This window comes from Trichechus manatus, unplaced genomic scaffold (assembly GCF_000243295.1).
Source record: "Trichechus manatus latirostris isolate Lorelei unplaced genomic scaffold, TriManLat1.0 scaffold00138, whole genome shotgun sequence".
Taxonomy (NCBI): Eukaryota; Metazoa; Chordata; class Mammalia; order Sirenia; family Trichechidae; genus Trichechus; species Trichechus manatus.
Genome location: NW_004444074.1, coordinates 2,467,637 through 2,488,781, shown reverse-complemented (window position 1 = coordinate 2,488,781; position 21,145 = coordinate 2,467,637). Strand labels below are relative to the sequence as shown.

Genomic DNA, 21,145 nt, shown 5'->3' with positions numbered 1-21,145 from the left:
GTATGGGTGGCAACTGAGGACGTTCCAGAGAAAGGCGGAGGGTTGCTTTGTGCAGTCGTATTGAGGTCAACATCACCTTTGTTTGTTCTCACCCTGCCCATATGGCCAAGTTGCTTTTCGTAGTAAGCAAGGGAGAAAGATGTCAAAACCTCATTTCCATGAACAACAGTTGCTGAGGGAAATAAAGACACATTTATTGAATAAAACGTGTCTGCCATTGGGGCCATTATCTAATCAGCCTCCCGTCTCTGTGCTGTTCTTATCAGCAGTTTCCTGTGATGCTTCAGTTTTACCATCTGGAAGCATTTCTCACAACCAAGGGTTCGTCCAACCAATGATGAGCTTCTTGGTGCTTTTACGTGTCTGTTTCTTACTTTTGGTGTGAATCATTCTAAACAGTGATGAGATTCTTGCCCACAACCCTAGAGACTGCATAACATATAGACAAAACAGAAAGGCATCTGACCAGGCCTCACAGTGTGGTGGTTGCCAGGGACCGCCTGGGCCAGGTCTCCTCTGAGGCATTGTCACGAAGCCCCCTCACCAGTGCCCTGAGGACTTGGGGCCGGCATCTTCATCACTTTCAGCTTTAACACTTGATTTGACGAAGATTTACAGCAGCCTGCACTGACTGACAATAAAATTACTCTTTTTAAAAGAAATTAGACACAACTTTGTAAAATCATTGAAAATCAACTTAGATTCTCAAGAACTGTGAGCTTTGTATGAATCATTTTGATATGGTATGTCTGGCTGCCTCTGTTATAGAAAATTTGGAAAATACAGAAAAGGGCAAAGAAGAAGAAAAAAAGATCCCTGATCTCACCACTGGTCCCATAGCTCTTTGAGTTTCCTCTATTCTAGCCCCAGCTTATTGCATTGTAATTACTTGTTACATGTCAGTTGCTCCTACTGGACTGCAAGCCAGTCTAGGCCAGCAACATGTCCCATTGTGCTTTGTATCTGCTTCAGGCTTGGTATCACCTGGCTCAGTCACAGCCAGAGGGGTTTCCTACCTTCTTCAAGATATGAGGCCGGATAGGCCTTGATTTGAAGATTTGCTCTTTGTGATAGCTTCCTATTGCCGCTCAACAAATGGCCACAAATTTAGAAGCTTAAAATAACACCCACTTGTTAACTCCCCTGGAAGGAGCAGGCAGCTAGGCTAGGTTATCTGTTTAGGAGCCCACAAGACTGAAGTCAAAGTATTGGCCAGGGCTTTTACCTGCAGACTCTGGGGAAGATTCCCCTTCCATATTCGTTAAGGCTATTGGCAGAATTCGGTTCCCATGTGGCTGTATATCTGAGGTGGTTTCCTTGCTGGTTCTCATCCAGGGGCTGTTCACTCTCCTGAGGCCACCTGCATTCCTTTTCGTGTGGCCCCCTCCACCTTGAAAGTCAGCAACAGCACATGCTTCGAATCTCTCTGACTTCGTCTCCGCTAGTATCCAGAGAGTGGAGCCCTGGCGATGAAGTACTTAAGAGCTTGGCTACTAACCAAGAGGTTGGCAGTTCGAATCCACCAGCTGCTCCTTGGAAGTCCTATAGGGCAGTTCTACTCTGTCCTATAGGGTTGCTATGAGTTAGAATTGACTTGACGGAAACGGGTTTTGTTTTGTTTTTTTTTTTTGTATCCAGAGAAAACTGTCTGCTTTAAAGAGCTCATATGATTAGTGTAGGATTACCTGGACAGTTTCCATTTTGCCATGTAATATAACAATCACAGGAATAACAATATGAGGTCATGAGACCATCTGAAAATTCTGTCTACCACACTTTTCCTCCTATTAGCTGAGTGAATTTGTACAGGTAACTTAACCTCTCTGAACGTCTCTCCGTAGCCAAATGGGCAGAATAAAAGGTTTTGACGGAGAATTAAATAAGGTAAAGTAGTAAGTGCCTACACAGTGCTTGGTGAGGGTTAATTTTTTTTTTTTTTTTAATCCTTGGTAAGCCAGTTTTATTTGAAATCTATGTTGTCTGATTCAGATACAGCAAAATTGTCAAGAGCCACCTTTATTGGAAGTACTTGTCTTTCTAAAAAAGTTGTGATTTGAAAATTTTCTGTGCAGAGGAAACAAGGGGGCAACATGCCGTCCTCCAGACTCTTCTGTTTCCCTCCTTCCCCACCCCCAGCCCTGAAGCACTGGCATCTCTGCTTCAGCTGCTGTCTCTGGGAGGGCAGGGTGGGGGCAAGAGCTCCTTGCCTGCCCTCAAATAAGTGGTGGCTCCTGGTTGGAGGCTGGCCCAGCCAGCAGCTGGACCCTGCCACTCAGCAGGGAGGCCCGGCCCTGGCTGGGCGCAGGATGACGAGGGCGCCTGGGCCTGCCTGACTGCTTACCCGTCTCTCTGCCTCTCCCTTCTGTGCGCCCTCAGGAGATACCCAGCGAGCTCACGCTGGATGCCCTGCTGGACATGAACGAGGCCAAGGTGAAGGAGACGCTGCGGCGCTGCAGGGCCAGCACCGAGGAATGTGGCCGCCTACAGCACGCCCTCACCTGCCTGCGGAAGGTGACAGGCCGGGGTAGGTAGAGCCTCAAGGGGCCGAGGCCAGCCCCTTAGGTTCCCTTTCCACAGGGCTGGCCTGGTTCCCTGGGGGCTGAGGTCTCTGCTGACGATAGGATGGGGTGAGTGTGGCCTGGGGCTTCTGGGGCAGCTTGGAAAGGCCAGAGCAGACGTTCAGAGAGAATGTGGTGGAGCTGACCCAAGACGGTCTTCAGTGCTTGGGTTCTGACTGGTCTGGGCACTACACACCCAGGGAGGCATTCATTAGCTGTGGCTAGACATTCCAGGCCAGTCTGCCGGGGCGGGCCCTCTCTTGAGCGCATATGTTGGGCTCTTCGAAGCCTCCACCAGCTTCCTGCATTCCAGCCCCTTGGACCGCCTCCACCACCTCCTGGCCCTGTGGCTGGCTGGGCTCTGTGTTCAGAAGGGGCACGTTGATTTGGGCTTAGCCTGAGCCAAACCTGATTAGAGAAATTGTGCAGCTTTTCAGCTGGGAGCGTGTACATGGCTGTTCCCGGCAAAGTGTGTAATCCTGGCATTATGAGGAGTTCCTCGGGAATTATTTGCAGGCTTTCTAAATCTTGCCTTGGAAACAGCTTCAAATGCCTGCCTTAATACTTTGACTACCACACAGGTAAAGCATTAAAATGAGCCTAATGAATGGAATTAGCCCTGTTTTTTAATTATCTGAGCCACCTGTTTTATCTTCGCCTGCCTGAGGCTTAAGGAAGGCACTGAGGTTTATATTCAGCTTGATTTTTTTCCAGAGAGGATTAGGGTTAATTTCTTCCCTGGCTCCATTGTACCAAGTCCCCCTCTGAACCCAGAGCCTGTGTCGAGTGCTTCACTCAGTTCAGAAAATGTCGACACGCCAAGCTTCCTGCCTGGTGCTGGGAGATAAACATGACTGAAATGTGGTCCGCACCTCGTCCCATTTTACAGAGGAGGAGACTGAGCCCAGAGAGGGGAAGAGGCTTGGCCGATGACATAGCCAGCCGGTGGCAGAGCTGGGATTCGAGCCTTGGTCCTTGGTGGTTGTTTCCGCCTGTGGAAGAGTAGAAGGACTGTCCCCCAAGCTGGGATCTTTGGGGTGACTTGTCAGTCCTTCCTACCAGCTCCTTATGCCTGGTTTTTAAAGACTTGTGGAGGAGCCAGCTGTTGAGTGGCGGTAGCCATTTGTGTTATGACATCTTGGGTTCCACCTGTCCTGGATGCCTGCCAGGGTAGGGAGATCATTGATTTATTAAGCACCTACTGTGTTCCAGGCATTGGGCCAGGCACTTGACACACACTGTTGCAACGACCTCTTAAGTAGTATTGTTAAGCTCATGTTGTAGCTAAAGCATCTGAGCATCAGAGGCCTTAGGTGCCTTGTGTGGGGTCCTGCACCTGGCATGTGGCAGAGCTGGGGTTTGAACTCAGGTTTCTCCCTCAGAGGGTACATTTTCTACTGTGCCCAGGAGGAGGCCCTGGGGAGGGGAGCTTTTCCAGGTTGCATCTTGCTCATTAGACTGTAGCTTGTGGTACCCCTGCAGCCCCAAGAGAATCCTGGTCCAGGACACAGGCCTTTTGTCTGCCCAGAGGTGGCTGATGTCATGAGCACCTGCTGGGGACTGGGCAGGTGCAAATGATCACCCCCATCTCTTGGGTCATACAGTCAGTGAGTCTTCATTGCACCCCGACAGGGCTTGTTGAGAAGCAGGCTAGTGTCATAGTAAAGAGCATGGACTTTGAAACCAGACTGCTCAGCCACTTAGAAGCCGTGTGATCTTTGGCCAGTTACTTAACCTCACCGTACCTCAGTTTCCTCATTGTAAAATGGGGATAATAAAACACCTTTCTCCTAGGGTTGTGAGAATTAAATGAGTAAAGGTAACATATTCAGTTAGGCCAGGGGGCACATATTAGGCCTATGAGATGATGGAAGATGTTAAAGTCATTCCCCTTAGTCTCTGGTCTTAAGAAAGGTGAGTGAAGGATGGTTCTCTGTGCCAGTAGCTGGTGCATAGGTGTTCATTCTTGCTGAAGCTCCCTGTCCTTTATCTGTGGCAGACATCACTAATCAATCCATGAACTCTTTTCTATTCAGTGACCCCAGCATCACTCTCAAGCAGTAACTGCCAGTCGACTGGTGCTGGCTTGCAAATCAAGACCCATTTGCCATCCCTGAGCTGGCTAAAAGCAGTGATGATTAAATAGGCAATTTGAAGAATTTGGGCTCATTTAGTTTTGGTGGCAGACTTGCTCTTGGTAGTTTTGGTTGGTTCAAATGAGTTTATATTTATAGGTTCATGAACTCATTCTTTCATACATTCAACAAGAAAAATGTATTCAGGGCTTCTTAGTAACCAGTTGCCGTCAAGTTGACTCCAACTCATGGCAACCCATGTGTGTCAGAGCAGAACTATGCCCCATAGGGTTTTCAATGGCAGATTTTTTGGAAATAGCCATAGGCCAGTATATAAATAAAAATGTAAGGCGTGGCTCCAAGAGCAAGCAGTGTGGGAACACAGAGAGTGAGTAACTCATTCTGCCAAGTTGATTCATGAATAGAAAGTCACTGTGCAGTGAAGGAGGAGGAAGGATGTTTGAAGAAGAAGGTACGGGCTGTACAGAGAGACTGTGAAGGCTAATCCTTCTTGACCATCCCTGATAAATGACTCTGTAGGCTTAGGCTTGACCACCTCTGATGACAAGGAGTTCATTACCTCTCAAGGCTGTTCCATTGTAGGTTAATCAAAATTGATAGCAGTGTGGGAGGAGGTAGAGTGCTGAGACAGAGGGGTTCAGGTCCCATTGCACCACTGACTTAGCTGTCTGGCCTTGGGCAGTGTGCATGGCCTCACTTGTACACTGGGCAGAGGAACAAGACTGCTGGGAGAATTGAGGGAGACAGACTATAGAAAGCATCTAGTAGAAGGAATCCAGTGTGGAAGTTCTTTTCGTCGTGAATCTGAATCTCCCTTCTTGTACTTTCCACTCATTGATAAACATGAGAGGAGAGAGGTATCTTCTTCTTCCCTGTGACAGCCCCTTGGGCATCTGTAGGATGTAGAATGGGGTCCTTTCTCCCTGACCCAACTCTGCAGTGTCTGTCTCCTACGGGGTCAAATCTGAAGTCCTTATCAAGACATCCAGTGCCCTTCCTGAGCTGGCCGCAGCTGGGCTGACCCGTTCATCTCTTGCTTCTCCCTGGCTTGTCCTGATCTCTCAGGGCACATGGAACTCTTTATAGTTACTAGAATATGCCATGCACACTCTTATCTTTGCATATACTATTTCCACAATCTGGTACACCTTTCCCACCTTCTTTCCTACCAGGTTCCTGTGTATCATAAGATTCAGCTCAGGTATCACCTCCTCTGGGAGGCCTTCCCTGACTACCCCTCCCCCCCAGGCTGATTTAGGGTCCTTGTCCTCCTCCTCTGTGTCTCTCAGCTCTTGTGCATATCTCTGTTCCAGCAATGTCAAGTGTCTGTCATCCCCATTAGACTCCTCAAGGGCAGGGGATGTGTCTTTTTTATGCTTTTACACCCAGCATCCAGCAGATGCTTGAATAAATGGACAGACCGTGCTATTGAGCTGGAGGTTCAAACGCCACAGAGCCGCAAGGACGAGGGTCACAGGGGGTTGTTGGGGGGGAGCTTTAAAGTTTAGGGCTGGGCAGCTAGCTGACGGTCACTCACAGGCTTCTCTCAGAAGGAAGCGACTATGATCCCTTTGTAGCAGGATCTCATTTTACAAGCCCAAAGGCAGTTTGCTCCTGGAAGGTGGGTACAGCCCTTTTTCTTAAAGTGGATCCCTTCCCTTCCTTCGCACACCCCAGCTCCCCATTCCTAGCTCTTTTTTTTTTTGGCATTGTAATTAATTTTAATATTTATATTTCCCATGTAGCAACACAATTCAGTTAAGCCGAGGTAACTAAAGACAATGGCTTACTTATCTTTGTGTGTGTGTATATACACACACACACACACACACACACACACACACATATATATATACCAGATGTATTTAAAATTTATTTTTTTAATCTCTAATTATGGAATGAAAGGATTTTCCATAAGTTAAATTAGAGTTACAATTAGAGAATCCAGGGTGCATTTTCTTTACACACCTTTTTCCATTCTCTATTGCCTTTGGCAGTCTTCTTCCTTACTACCCTATAGTATGCTGATAGAATTTATTGTTTAACACGATGGTTTTGTTTCCTGACTCTTAATAATCAGTCATCACTTTCCTTTCTGAGGGCACCTGCTTTTGGAGGGAGAGGGTTCCCCGCTCACTCCCCCAAAACCTGCCAGTAGCAGCACTGTGTAGCCATTCCCTCTCTGGGCCTCATTTCCCCCCTCTGTAAAACGGGACAGTAATATCTGCCCTGGTGGGGCAGTTAGCTGGATAATGTATAAGATGATGTGTGAGAGGCCTCTGTAAACCAGGCAACGGCTCTTAGCTGAAGGGTTCTTCGCCCTTCCGTTAAGGAACTGTGCCACCTTGGACAAGGTGCTTAAACTCTCCAGACCTGTCAATCCCTTCTAGCCCCAACCAGCTGTGACTCAACTTCTTGGCCCACAGGAGGGGAGCACAAAGAAGATTCAGGCTGGAGTCCATTGGATGTCCAGCGAGAAAGTAGCTCAGGACCTTCCTCGGACACACTCTTACCAACCAGCATGACCTGCCCCCCAGGGAGCTCCCAGCTGGGCAGAGTGGGCAGCAGTGCCCAGGGCCCACGCTCCGTCTCCGTGTCAGCTCTACCCGCCTTGGACTCCTCAACCCCTGGCCCCAGCGAGGGCCTCGCGGACACCTGTATCCCGCTGCATGCCAGCGGCCGGCTGACCCCCCGCGCCTTGCACAGCTTCATCACACCCCCGACCACGCCACAGCTGCGCCGGCACACCAAGCTCAAGCCGCCGCGGACACCCCCCCCACCCAGCCGCAAGGTCTTCCAGCTGCTGCCCAGCTTCCCCACGCTCACCCGAAGCAAGTCCCATGAGTCCCAGCTGGGGAACCGCATTGACGAGGTCTCCTCAATGAGGTGAGTGTCCCTGCCAGGCAGGCACTGAGCTTGCCGGCTACTGAAAGTTTTGATTGTGGTTTTCTAACTATAACAGTAATATAGGCTTGATGTCAAAAGGATAAGTAAAATCAACTAGTACAGAAGTGTGCAAAGTAAAAAGTGAAAGGCGCCCCATCTCAGACAACAACCTAGACTACTCCAAGAGATTTGGCTGAATCCTACTAGATTCCTTTCGTACACACGCGCGCGCGCGCACACACACACACACACTTGCTCACTCAAATATACACACACACTCAAAGGAGATTTTTTATGAACAAAAATGAAATGATACCATGTATCAGTCAGAATGGGCTGGGTTATGCTTCAGTAACAAACAACCCCCAAAACTCTGCATCTTAAAACAATAAAGATTTAGTTCTTGCTCATGCTACCTGTCCATTGTGGTTCATCCCTGTTCCAGGTCCCAGGTGACAGAACAGCCACAGAACATTGCTGGCTACTGTGACAGAAGAAAAAGAGAATTCTAGATACTTTGTACTGGCAGTTAAATGTTCATTCCTGGAAGTTCTACTCATTTTTATGCTGTTATCCAAACAAAGGAGCCAAGAAATGCAGTTCTCCTGTGTGCCCAAAAGAGGAAAACTGGAATATTTGGCTAAAACCACCAATGACTCTCAAATACAATGAAATCTCTGAGAGCCAGAACTTGACAGGGCTGCCTTGTTTTTCCGGGTCTCACAAGTTTTTCACCTTCGACAGGGTACAGTCTTACCACTGTACTATCACTCTCTCTATTACCAAACACGTTGTCATCGAGTCAGTTCCTACTCATAACGACCCTATCTATTAGTGGAAAATATTTGAGTTTACCTCTCTGACAGGTTTCCACCTTACACAGGTTCTAGCTTTTGCAGGTTTTACTGTACCATGAACTCTGTTTGTTCTATAACTTGCTTTCTCAACTTACCTTGGTATCTCTGAGAACTTATGACAGTACATCATGAAATACAGCAAGTCTTGGGGTTAAGAACATCCAACTTACGGGACAACTCCTACTGAAGAATGAACTGCTATAAAGCCTATTGTATTAAAAAATTGAGTTAAATACAATGGTTCATAATCATGAATGCATGCACTACTTTGTAATACTCATGAAAACACTGTGCGGTTTCAGTGGTTTGTGGGCATAGAAAGATAAAATATATACTATATACTAAAAGACAAATATTTGACTGATACTAAATAAAAACCGTATGTACCTGTTCCGACTTACCTACAAATTCGACTTAAATACACACTTAGGAATGGATCTCGTTTGTAACCTGGGGACTGCCTGTACCTTACTCTCTTATTTCATGTGTTTTAAATATGTAGTATAATCACATGGTACAAAATGCAAAAGCTCTGTGGCTCCTGTCTGCTAGTCTTTGTAGGGGTATACAGTAAAAAGTCCACTGCCCCCACCTCCACTGTTTTTTTTTTTTCTTTTTTTTTTCAGTCTACCACTTCCCTTCTCAGGAAGCAACCAGGTTATCAGTTTTATGTGTCTATAATTATTCAAATGACCTCACTCTTTTTAACTTTTGCTTATCATTCCCTTGTAAGTTTAACTAGGCCCCTCTTGATGGACGTTTAGATCATTTTCTGTTTTGCTATTACCAAGGTCACCCATGTAGATAAACTCTTGCATGCAGTGCAGAGGGAAAGAAAGGGTAATTTTGGGTGCCTCTTACTTTCTTGTACCCTGAAGGCTAGGGCACCTGGCTTTTCTCCTGATATGGGTACCCCTTTCCTGGGGGTTCCTTGGGCCTTGGTCTGTCTTGGGCCTTGGAGTCATTTTTGTTGGATGGGCTTGTCCCCTCTGCTGGTGCAGGCCATTTTAAGTCCTTCATGAGTAGGGCCCTGGACCGCCCTGAAGGTTTTGAGTGTGTCACCCAAGGAGAAGAAAGCCACACTGGGTGCCCTGACTCTGCCATGCCTGGTCAGGCTCTCCTATTGGGGCCTAAAAGCCACCAGAGGGGCTGCCGGCCCTCCTTTATGGCCTGGACTCCCGGCAGGCCGGCCTCCCCTTCTTACAGAGAACACAGTGATAACTAACATGTGTGCCACGTGCCTGTCAGTGAGGGCATCCCAATGGACAGAACCCAAGTGCGTGTTTCTCATTTTCTCCCGAAAGGATGTTAGGAAGGCTCTGGTCTCCTTACCATGCTCTGGACGGAGAACAGATTTGCCTCAGAGCCCACAGCTGGTGAGCTGGGCCTTAGACCCTGAGGTTCAGAGCCCACTTCCCCGCAAAGCTACCAGAACTGGTGCTGACATTGCCCCACAGGCCACCTCACGGCCCTCCACAAGCCCTGAGGGCAGACTGAGGTGTCCTGTTCCTCCCCAGCCCTCCATGTCCCTGGGGGCAGCAGCACCCTCAGGGAAGACTTGCTCAGGGCATGTCCCGGCCTGACTCCTTGGGGGCCACCTTTCTGCTCTCCACAGCTGTTTTTCCCTGCCCCTCCTACCCCAGCCGCATCCTTTCCTGCAGACTGACCCCTTTTCCTGCCTGGATCCTGAGCATCTGTCCTTCCCAGGGCTATAGCCAGGGCTTCCCTACTCACTGCCTTTGTGACCTTGGAAGACTCACTTGACTTCTGTGAGCCTCAGTTTCCTCAGCTGTGAAATGGGCAGAACTGTAATCACCATGCTGGGTGGTTGGTGAGGCCTGGATGAGCTAACCTAGGAAAGTGCAGAGCACAGAGTGTGGCTCTTGTGCCCACTGGAGGGCGCAGGGTGGGCCATTGAGGAGACTGGTTCCCACAGAGGCTGCAGGACCTTTCCACCTTCACTCAGCAAGCCTGGCCCCAAGCCAGGCCGCAGAGTCTCCCATCCCAGCGCCCTGTCTGCTCCCTCCCTGGGGTACTGTTCTAGAGGGCACGCTGAGCCAGCACAGTGACGTGTAATCCTTTCTCCCCTTTTTGTCTCCTCCAGGTTCGGTAAGAATGATTCATTTTCATCCCCTCTGCTACCTGGGAGTCGTGTTTGTGTTGCTGTCCCCATCGGGAGTGGATTTCTTTGACACTTTTAGTCTACTCGGCCTTTTGGGAGCTCAGAAGCAGAGATGCTGGCAAACGCCACAGGAAATAGCTTTAAGACAGGTGGCCTTAGAGCGAGGCTGACCTCAGCCCAGCCAGCGGTGCTCTTTGGGAGGTACAGACCTTGAGTGTCGCAGTCCACTCCAGCCCCCTGACAAGCCCTGTGTGCACTCTGCCCACTCCACAAGTGACCTCTGTGACAGCATTTGCCTGCTTGGTACCAGGGTAAAGTGATGTTCCCACGAGGGAGCCGCCTATCTGTCGGGTTTAGGTGGACTGTCTCCATCCTCAGAACCCCAGCTGATGTCTCGGAATCCCTGTCTTCAGGAGAGGGGCATTCCCGGAGGCAGAATGCAACTGGCTCTAAATGAGGCCCTAAGGGAACCCAGTGCAGGAATCGGAGGGTGCAAATACCCCCTTGGAAGCAGAGGAGGCGGCCCAGGCAACCCTTGGCTCCCTTCTCTACCCCTGCCCCCTTAGGAGTAGGTTCTTGGACACGGCTGTCTGTGGGGCTCTTTTCAGTGAGTTAGGGCTGTGGGAAACAGCCATGCCTCTTGAGTCTGCTTTTAATTCTCTGAGCGGAAATGCAGAGACGACGAGTTTTTGCCTGAGCAAACAGCAATTTATTTGTTCTATTCAGAGCTGGCTAAGGAGAAAACTTCGCTATTAGCTGGGCCTTGAGGATGAGGATGGAATGCTGTAGACAGTGACTGCTGAAGTGGAGCTGGCTGCAGGAACACTCAGGGAGGCATAGAGGGGAGGAAGGGGAGAGCTGCAGTTCCTCTCTCCAGGGCACGGGCAGAAACTTCTGGGGCCTTGGAGGATAATTTAGCATTTCCAGCCCTAGGAGAGCCTTGGCTCTGTCATCTTCCCAGTTGCCGTAGTAATGCAGGGACCATAGCAGTGAGGCTACTTCCCAGTCTTGCTGGGAAGGGAGGATGAAACTTGTAGGGCCATTATTTCCATCTAGGTCAGGGACAGTCAATGCCTGGCACATTGCTTACATCCCATGCCTGTAACAGACATTACTAATCAATCATCGCATGCTTTCAGAGATAGATGGTTGAAGTCTCATTTTCCCATAGTCTTGTTTCTCGCACACTGGCAGCCTAACCACTTTTAGACCTCCAGGTCTGAGAGCCCTTTTTTTGGAGCGGGGGGGTAGATATTTTTATTTTTTTTATTGTACTTTAGATGAAGGTTTATAGAACAAACTAGCTTTTCATTAAATAGTTAGTACACATATTATTTTATGACATTGGTTAACAACCCCACAGCATGTCAACACTCTCCCTTCTGAGAGCCCATGTTTTGATTGCTGTGGCTGCTGACTGGGAGGGGGTGGACCTCAGGACTAAGTTGGGACGAGTCAGCCCCAGGCAGATGTGTCAGAGAGAGCTGCAGCTGATATAATTGTGGGTATCCAGGTCAGGAGAGCACAAGGGCCATTTTTGTCCTGACCAGGACTCCCCCTGGTTTGAGAGGAGTCAGCATCTGCAACACCCTCTTCTCCCTGTGGTTGGCCGTGTGGTGCTTGGCCTTAAGTGAGCCAGTACTTAATGGGCACCAGCTGTGTGCTGCCCTCAGGGGCCTGCTGATTCAGAGGACACAGGGCAGCCACAGGTCACTCCAGCACTTTTTCCTGACCTTTCTGGGTCACATGTCCTTTTGATAATGGAATGAAAGTCCCTAGAAAGCTCACAACATTCTGCTGACCAGTCCAGAGGGTTCAAAAACCCATTCACGGGCTCTCTCAAGCACTGCTCTGGGCAGAGACAGGCAGTGCTGAGGACGTGTGTGTGTGTGTGTGTCCACCTGTCTGTCAGGGAAGAGGGGTCGAACATGTGGCTGCCAGTGGATGGAGAGATTGCTTCTTGTTCCTCCCGAGCCTATAGTGCTGTAAGCATTGGGGGCGCCTGTTCTTATGGGGAAGCCCAGGATTTGGAGGGGGAGAGCTCACGGCGCCCTCCAGGAAGGCAAGCAGAGGGGTGCCTCGTGGCCCTTCTCTAGCAGAGAGGGTGGTCAAGGCCTTTCCCAGGTTGAGACTGTAGTGCCTGGTGGGGCTGGGCCCATGAGGGAGTGAGTATGAAAGCTTCATCTTGTCCTCATTCTACCTGCCAAGATCTGGCAGTGGTGATTCCCAGAGGAATACTCTCCAGGTGCCTCCGGCTGGAAAGGTCCTGGATGAACTATGTGGCTAACCTAGCATTCCCTACTAAAGGTCACACAGTTTCCACTCACTTAACAAGAAGTGACTGGAATTAAACCTTCACGAAGAGGTGACCTGTGGGTGTATCCACAAGACAGTCTGTGAGATTGGGGCATGAGGAGACTCCTACCCTAACGTTGCTCTGACTTCTGGCTCTCAAGCCTGCCTCCCACTGAAGCCGGCATCGGCGCAGGGATGGCAGCCTTAGCCGTCTGCTGAGGCGAGGCAGTAACCTTCACTAGAGAAGCTGCCGGGCCTGAGAGCAGTTACGCCGCCCCTGGGTATGGCTTGGCCTTTCCCTGTTTTGACAGACGTAGGTTCAGGCAAACATTGCTCTACTGTGCAATAAATAACCGCGCCACATCCAGCCTTGACGTAGAAGGCCATGGGCACTAGCTGTCTAGGGCAGGGCACCCTCACCTGCCCCACACGGCCTCTTTCCTGCAGATCTCCCGCACGGGTCTCCACAGATGGTACGAAGGGACATCGGGCTGTCCGTGACACACAGGTAGGTCTGGCTGAGGCCTGGGCTGGGAGGGGTGTGGGAGTGGGGCTGGGGCTCACACAGTGTTGGAGCCCTCTGAGGGGTCGCTGTTCATCATGGGTGGGGAATCGGTCCTGGTTGCTCTTCCTCGTTCTGGTCTATCTGTCCGTCTTCTCTCTGGACACAGCCCTGTATCTGCTTCGAACCCCTGCATTGTTACAGCAGCCATGTGGACGTGCTGGGTACTCCCTGCCCCTCAGGGCCTGTTTCCCCCTCCTCAGGCCTCCTCCCCACTCTGCTGAGGTGAAACATTCCCCCCACCCTCACCCCCTCCCTTTGCAGCTTTCATTTCCACCAGGGGCTGTGAGCTGAACTCCAGCTGTGTGAGGAGGCCTACCTGGAATTCCCTCCCCAGAGGAGGAAGCCTAGGCTTGGAGAGGTTGAGTGACTCACCCAAGGTCATGCTGCCAGTGAGGAGTGCTTGAGCCCAAGCTGGCTAGAGCCCAGGGACCTCTGTATGGAGCCTCATTGGCCCAGGGCACCAAGAGACAACTCGGCTGGGAGGGTCCTTGGAGTGAAGGCCAGAGTGCCTCTCTGGACCACGTAGTAGAGCATGGTCTTCCGGTGGGAAACCTGGCTCTTCCCCACGAGCTGCACAACTGAGGCAGTCGGGTAACCTCTCCAAGCCTCAGTTTCCCCCTCTCAAATGGGATTAGTAAGGTTGAGAGTATTGGCCCATTTGCAGAAGAAGGCGGCTTAGTCAGAGGCAGGATTCAAACCTTCTCCCCAGGCCTGTCATGAGGATGAAATGTGGTGACGTGCATCTGAGCTTCACATGTCTAGCAGTAGGGGTCGCTCTGGTGAGGCAGTAGTTAAGAGCTTAGCTGCTAACTGAAAGGTCAGCAGTTGGAATCCACCAGCCTCTCCTTGGAAACCCTATGGGGCAGTTCTGTTCTGTCCTGTGGGGTTGCTGTGACTTGGAATGGACTCAACAGCAATGGGTTTGGTTTTTTTTTTCTGGCCCTGAGAGAGGCAGACATTATCGGGGCAAACGTCATCCGAGGGATTCCGGACAGCAGGGGGCTCCATTTCGGTTTTGTTTTTCATACCTGATTTCACAGAGAATGTGAGGCTTGGCCAGCTTGCTCCTGAGTGTTTCTTGGTCTTTGTCTGTCCTTCCACCTTGTGGCAGCCAGTTCCAGGGGCTGCCTGCCCTCCTCTCTGGTGTTGCCGGGCTGCTTCACCCTGGATTCTGGGCTTGGGTAGATGAGGTCGTGGCCACACCCTCTTGGGTTGGAAACTTATGACCCAGGCCCCTTCTTAACAAAAGGTCTAAAGGCATTTGGTCTAATCACGGGGAAAACACTGTCCCGCGACCCTTCCCTGGGCCAGGAAGGCTTTTCTCACCCCAGTCTCCCCGCTTTCCAGCAACCTCACTAGCACCTGGCCCTTCTCAGGCACAGACCTGACTCCTATTTAGACCTGTATTCAGGATTTTTTAGTGGAGATTATCTCCGTTACCACTGAGTTGTCCCCTCCCCACCAGTGTCAGCGTGAGAGGAAATTAAAGCCAAGACAGAGAGAGGGGGAGAGAGCGCCTGTGTGAGTTTGCACACCTGGGTCCCAGGGAGGCAGGATCTGGACTCCTTTTATTGCAGCTTGCTCACTGCACTTCCGGAAGGCAGGCACCCTTTGTCCTAGCCACCAGCAGCTCCTGTCTTTGTTGGGTCCTGGAGACAGTAACGTTTATGTTTATGAATGATATGAATCCCTCTGTGTCCCAGGCACTGCACATTTACACAGCACATATTTGATCCTCATCAGACCCCTGTGAGGTAGATAGAGTGTTGTTCCATTTGCAGAGCTCTCAGGCAGCTATTCGGAGGCAAGGTTCAAACCCAGCTCTGCCCGACCCCACTGCCCGTGCTCGTTTCTTGGACTCAAGCCTCCTTCGGCCTCTGCTGCTCCAGTGGCCTATCTTAGAGAACCATGCAGCTCTGGGTTCTAGCCCCCACTGCACAGCATCCCAACTGTGTGACCTTGGGAAAGTCACCTCACCTCTCTGAGCTGGTTTCCTCACCTGTAACTGAATCTTGGACCTGCCTCATTGTGTGTGTGTGGAGGGGGAGGGGGGGAGTTCTAAGAATCAAGCTAATGTTTAATAGATGTACTGCAAAGTGCTCCCCAAATACTGTTGAGTCATTCTGTTGTTAGTATGATATACTATGCTCTTAGAAGTTCATACCTCCAAAAAAGTGCACTTCTGCCCTTAGGCCTGCCTACCATATGAGCTTTTTTTCTAGAAGACACTCCCTGTTCAGCCCCCATCTTTCCGATCTATCGTTTGTTTTTTACATTTTGATTTCCTTTGGATGGAAAATTCACTTAGGAGTTCAAAATTCAAGAGCGATGGAAAAGGGTGTACTCAGAGGAAAGTCTCCTGTCCACTTCTGTCCCCAGTCGGTGCCCCGGTCCCCCCTGTAGGCAGGTGTTAGCAGTGACTTATTGTCCTTCCCAGAGATGTTCTATACAAGCAGATACATAGGTATGTTCTTTCCCCTCCTTTTTTTAAAACTACATATATTACACACACTGTTATATACTGTGCTTTTTTTTTCTTTCCTTTTTTAAATTGTGGCAAAATTTACATAGAGTAAAATGCACAAATGGTCAATTTTTACATATGTATGCACTTATGTAGGAGCCTGGTGGCCCAGTAGTTAAGCGCTCAGCTGCCACCCGGAAGTCGGTGGTTCGAACCCACCCGCAGCTCTGAGGGACGAGGATGTGGCCGTCTGCCTCCGTAAAGGTTACAGCCTTGGAAACCCTATGGGGCAGTTCTTCTCCGTCCTATAGGGTTGCTGTGAGTCAGAATCGACTCAATGACAGTGGGTTTGGTTTTTTTGGATACACTCGTGTACACCACCCAAATGAAGATATAGAACATGCCAGCACCTCAGAAAGTTATCTTTGACCCTTCTCAGTCGATAGTGTCACCACCCAGAGGTCACTATCAAATTCTGTCACCCTAGGTCAGTTTTTCCTTGAATGAACTTGAACGTACTTGAACTTCATATAAATGGAGTCATGTAGTATTGTACCTTACTTATTTCACTTGACAGTGTAATTTGGAGATCATTCCGTATGTGCACAAAACCAGCTTTCTTTTTTAACTTTCTGGCCATGTAGTGTTCCATTGTATGGATGTACCATACTTTATTTAGCCAGTCACCTGTTGCTGGACACTTAGGTTATTTCTAGTCCTTTACTGTTACAAACACACTGCAGTGAGTAACCTTATACATTGCTGTCTGACACATGTGGATAAATTCCTAGGACTGAATTGCTGGCTCAGCGGGTCTGCACACCTGAAATTTTGATGGCCATATTGCCTGCCAGAGGGCTTGTATCAGTGACCACACCAACTTTGGTGTTTTGACAATGATGACTTTGTGGCTGGGAAACCTGAATCCCTGTGGGGGAGGCAGTAGCCCCTGGATGTCCCAGCCCTCTCTGGAAGAAGGCCCCTGGAGCTCTGGGGTGGGACCAAGTCTTCCAGTTTTCCTGGGGCTGTGTGGGGATTCTTCTGCAGCCAGGCCCTTGTATCCCAGCCAGTGTGAGCATGTGTGTGTGTCCACTCTCTGCAGGTTCTCCACCAAGTCCTGGCTGTCCCAGGTCTGTCACGTGTGCCAGAAGAGCATGATGTTTGGAGTGAAGTGCAAGCACTGCAGGTAATGGGCGGAGGGTGGAAAGGGGAGTACCGGGGTGGGGAAGATCCATGAACCTTTCGGGTCAGTCCTGTTACCGTATTCTTAGCTGTAGGTCAAGTCAGAGTTCAAAGGAGTTCCTTTAAACCCATTATTCATAATCCTATTCAGCACTCTCTAGGGAGATTAAGGAAGCATCAACTGATGTGCTTCCACAAGAAGGGGATATTTGAGGTGGGCTTTGAAGGATGATTAGAAGTTTTCTAGGTGGACCAAGGGGGAAGGAAAATTCCAGTCCAAGGGAATATCTTGTGTAAAGGCAGGGAGGAATGTGAAGACGGTTCTGGGAACTTGAAGAAGTTCTGAAGTTTAGCTTTGCATTTTAGGCCATAAAGGGTGGGAAACGGGGACAGGCAATGGTGAAAACAGAAAGATGGCTCAAGGTATTTAAAGAAGGGGAAAATATAGATTCTGTAGAAATTCAGTTTGCTTTTCTCATACTATTGTGGTTCCTAGTAGGAAAAAAGGGCAAGGTGAGGGAAGAGTATGGAGTGAGCGGAGACTGGAAAAACGTTTGCAGGGCAAACTTGGATTCACCGCTTCCAGCCCTTTTTGCCCTGTATTGCTGTGTGACCTGGGGCAAGGTGCTTACCTTTCTGGGCTTCATTTTTGTCATTTATACACCTGGGAAGATGATTCCAGACTTCTTTGCCTGTCAGGATCTCTCTGAGTATCTGAGCTAGTGTGTGTGAAAGCATTTGGGCTCTGATCAGACCTTAGGTGGTGGGTCTTGTCTTCTTAAAATGTGCACGTCAGCTGGGTCAATTTTGTTTACCTGATTACTCCCTTGAACACCAAGGAGATGCTGGGACTTTCTCTCTGGTCTAGGACTGCTGTAGCGCCTGGTCATTTGGCTTTAAACTGGGGAACTCCAGCTCTCTTTCAAGTAATACCTTTCATATGGAGAGCCCATGATGATACCTTGGTCATACCACATGATATGAGATTGATGGGCACTGACTGTCAGCCCATTTTATGGATGTGAACACTGAAACTCAGCAGCAGCAGTCAGAACCCAAACAGGAACCCAGATCTTTCAATTCCTGGTTCAGTACTGAGCCCTCTGACCACATGGCCCCCTGCTTGAGTTTAGTGGTAGGGGCTGCCTACTCAAAGGAACCCCCTGGATCCTTTGGTAATGCAGTCACCTTCTAATTCATCCTTTTTATAAGTTCAGATTTGTCTTAAGCTTTCTGAATGTGATGGACAGCCTCCTTTTCTTCAGAAAAGAGAGGTAGATGTGACCTGGGACAGGTTAAAATAAGTATATCGATGCCTGTTTGCTTATGAGGATGGACGTTGATGGGTAAACAAGTGGGAATATGGTAAATGCTCAACGAATAGCTGCTGTTATTGGTAACGTCAGGACTGTTGTACACTTTCGAGCTAATGTAGGTTGAGAAACTGTGGATATGAGGCAGCTGTGGGTGAAAGTTACGCGGAGCTGCCTCAGCAGTGCCCCGGCCCCTGTGTGCCTGGGAACCCCTGCCTGGCTCTGCGGACACTATCCTTGCCTCCTTTGCCAGGTTGAAGTGTCACAACAAGTGTACAAAAGAAGCCCCCGCCTGTCGAATATCCTTCCTACCACGTGAGTTTTCTACCATTCCTCTCCTCTGCCTTCTGAATCTGGGGTAAACCTTTCCTTAGCCTGCTCTCTCCCCTGCTGATGGCTTTTCCCCCTTTTTAAACAGTACCTAGACTCCGGAGGACAGAATCTGTCCCTTCAGACATCAACAACCCAGTGGACAGAGCAGCCGAACCCCATTTTGGAACCCTCCCCAAAGCACTCACAAAGAAGGTAACGCTGGGCCACGGCCCCACAGCCTGTGTCCCCGCTGGGGAGAAATCCCACTTGCATTCCCGTCCATAGGAAGGATGCCATCACAGTCTGGGGCTCGCAGCCAGGTGGTGGGCTTCAGGGATCATATCTCTAGCATAGTGGACGTCGCGTTTGTGTCCATGTTGTGGTTGTGTGGCCCTCTTTCCCCCACCCCGTCTCCCCCTCTGAGCTGACGTTTCCCGAGTGCTTAGTATGTGCCAGGAACTTTTGCTTGTATTATTCCATTTGACCCTCACAAGGTCCTGATATTAGGCACATCCTGATAGTAGCACCATTTTACAGACGAGGAAACTGAGCACAGGATCCCCCACGAGCGATAGGCAGGCCCAGGGTGACTGGCCTCAGAGCCTGGACTCTCAATCACGGTGTGGCAGATATGCCTTAAATTGTTCAATTAAATGGCCTCCACTGAGCAGCCGTTACAGGGGTGTACCCAGAAGTCCTACATAAATGTGCATTTCTTACATAGCCTGGGCTCAGGCTTCTCTGCTCCTGCGGATAGGTGTCTCCTGCAGCTAAACAGATTCTTGAAGGCCCATGTGCTCCAGGAGGGTCTGCAGACCTGCCGGGGCCCTACATACCAGCTTGGTGTGTGCACTGTCCGCGAGGCTCTGGGGCTGGTGGCTTCTGACAGCGACCTCCATCCTGGTGCCCACATAGCGGGGGGCTGGCTTCTCCAGAGGCTGGTGCGAGTGTGGGTGTGCAAGTGTAAAGGTGTGGTGTGCCAGCCTCAGACCAAGGGTGTGGCTGAGCGTGTGCCTCTTCAGTGGGCACGCACATGACCTGCTGCTCCCCGGCCGGCCTTGCTGGAAGTGTGGGTGGAGAGGAGAGGGCAGGTAGGCCGGCACTGTGGCCAAGTAACACCAGGTAGCCCCTGGAGGCGCAGCCATGCGGGCTGCTTTGGGAGAGTCCAGAGCTGACTTCTTGTTGTCAAACAAGGCAGGCAGCCACGGCAGACCTGACAACCATCTCTGTGGACCCCTCTGTCTTCTCTCCTGCCTCTCTCGCTGCCATTGTCACATTCTCCCTCTGTTAGTATCTTCCCACCAGGAATGGGGAGGCACAGTGGAAAGATGGTAAGATCTAACTCGTCCAAGATGATGCCGGCAGCAGCCCTCACTGTTAGCTCTGTCGGGGTTCTGCAGTTGGAAGTGAGCTCTTAGTGTCTCCAGTGTCCGTGGGACAACAAAGTCAACAAAGGCAAGGGCCATTGGCTCGGCTCGTGTCTCCGTGTCCAGCAGGGTGCCTGGCATATGGCAGGTGCTAAATGAACACGTGTCAGCGGTTGAGTTTAATTCACTAACATCCCTCCATGTGCCCAGCTCAGAGCCAGGCATTGGGGTGCAGTGATGAGCATCTGTGGTTCCTGTCACACGACAGAGTGCAGTGGAAGAGGCATGAATCAGAAAGTCACCCAAGGACGAGGATGTCTGCACTTTACAAACTGTACTTAAAGTGCAAGCTTTGACCTATAAGTACTAGGAGGTACAGGAGGATAAGGAGGACGCGCCTGGTCCCAGCTTCTGGGAGGAAAGGGTGTTTGAACTGAGCTAGGAAAGATGAGCAGGAGTCCTCTAGGGGATGAGTGTCGAGGTTTCTGTGTGTCATCCCTCCCTCAAATAGTGAAAAAAAAGTTGCTGGCTTGTCAACTCTGACTCATGGCAACCCCGTGCGTGTCAGAGTAGAACTGTGCTCCGTAGGGTTTTAAATGGCTGATGTTTTGGAAGTAGATTGCCAGGACTTTCTTTCAAGGCACCTCTGGGTGAATTCAAACTTCCGACCTTTGAGTTAGCAGCCAAGTGGAAGATTCCCTCAAATATTAGACCCATAAGATGTTGAAGCTGGAAGGCAGGACCCTAAGGATCCCTGGCCTGACCTCTTTGTATTCAGATGGGGAAACAGAGGCTGGGAGGGTGTTGGCAGTGGGTGTAGGAGCGTTGGGGGCAGCTGGGCAGGGCAGTGATGGCCCCTGCCCACTTCTGGGCTTCTTTGGTCCTGCAGGAGCACTCTCCGGCCATGAACCACCTGGACTCCAGCAGCAACCCGTCCTCGACCACGTCCTCCACACCCTCCTCGCCGGCGCCTTTCCCGATGTCTTCCAACCCATCCAGTGCCACCACACCCCCCAACCCCTCACCTGGTCAGCGGGACAGCAGGTTCAACTTCCCAGGTACCACACCTCTGGGATTTTCCAGGCCCTCAGGGATGCGATCAGATGCCCCTCTCAGCAGACCCCAGCA

The 21,145-nt window shown here is 50.2% G+C and overlaps 1 protein-coding gene across 1 annotated transcript in view; it reads left to right on the top strand.

Moving 5' to 3' along the window:
- Positions 1-21,145, top strand: part of KSR1 (kinase suppressor of ras 1) — a 165,919-nt gene that overhangs the window by 123,850 nt on the left and 20,924 nt on the right. Inside the window, exons 3-10 of the mRNA XM_004385386.2 lie at positions 2,377-2,524; positions 7,081-7,540; positions 10,502-10,506; positions 13,262-13,322; positions 16,946-17,029; positions 18,592-18,653; positions 18,757-18,863; positions 20,907-21,075. Of these exons, the coding sequence (XP_004385443.1) occupies positions 2,377-2,524; positions 7,081-7,540; positions 10,502-10,506; positions 13,262-13,322; positions 16,946-17,029; positions 18,592-18,653; positions 18,757-18,863; positions 20,907-21,075 (1,096 nt within the window). The remainder of the gene's footprint in view (positions 1-2,376; positions 2,525-7,080; positions 7,541-10,501; positions 10,507-13,261; positions 13,323-16,945; positions 17,030-18,591; positions 18,654-18,756; positions 18,864-20,906; positions 21,076-21,145) is intronic.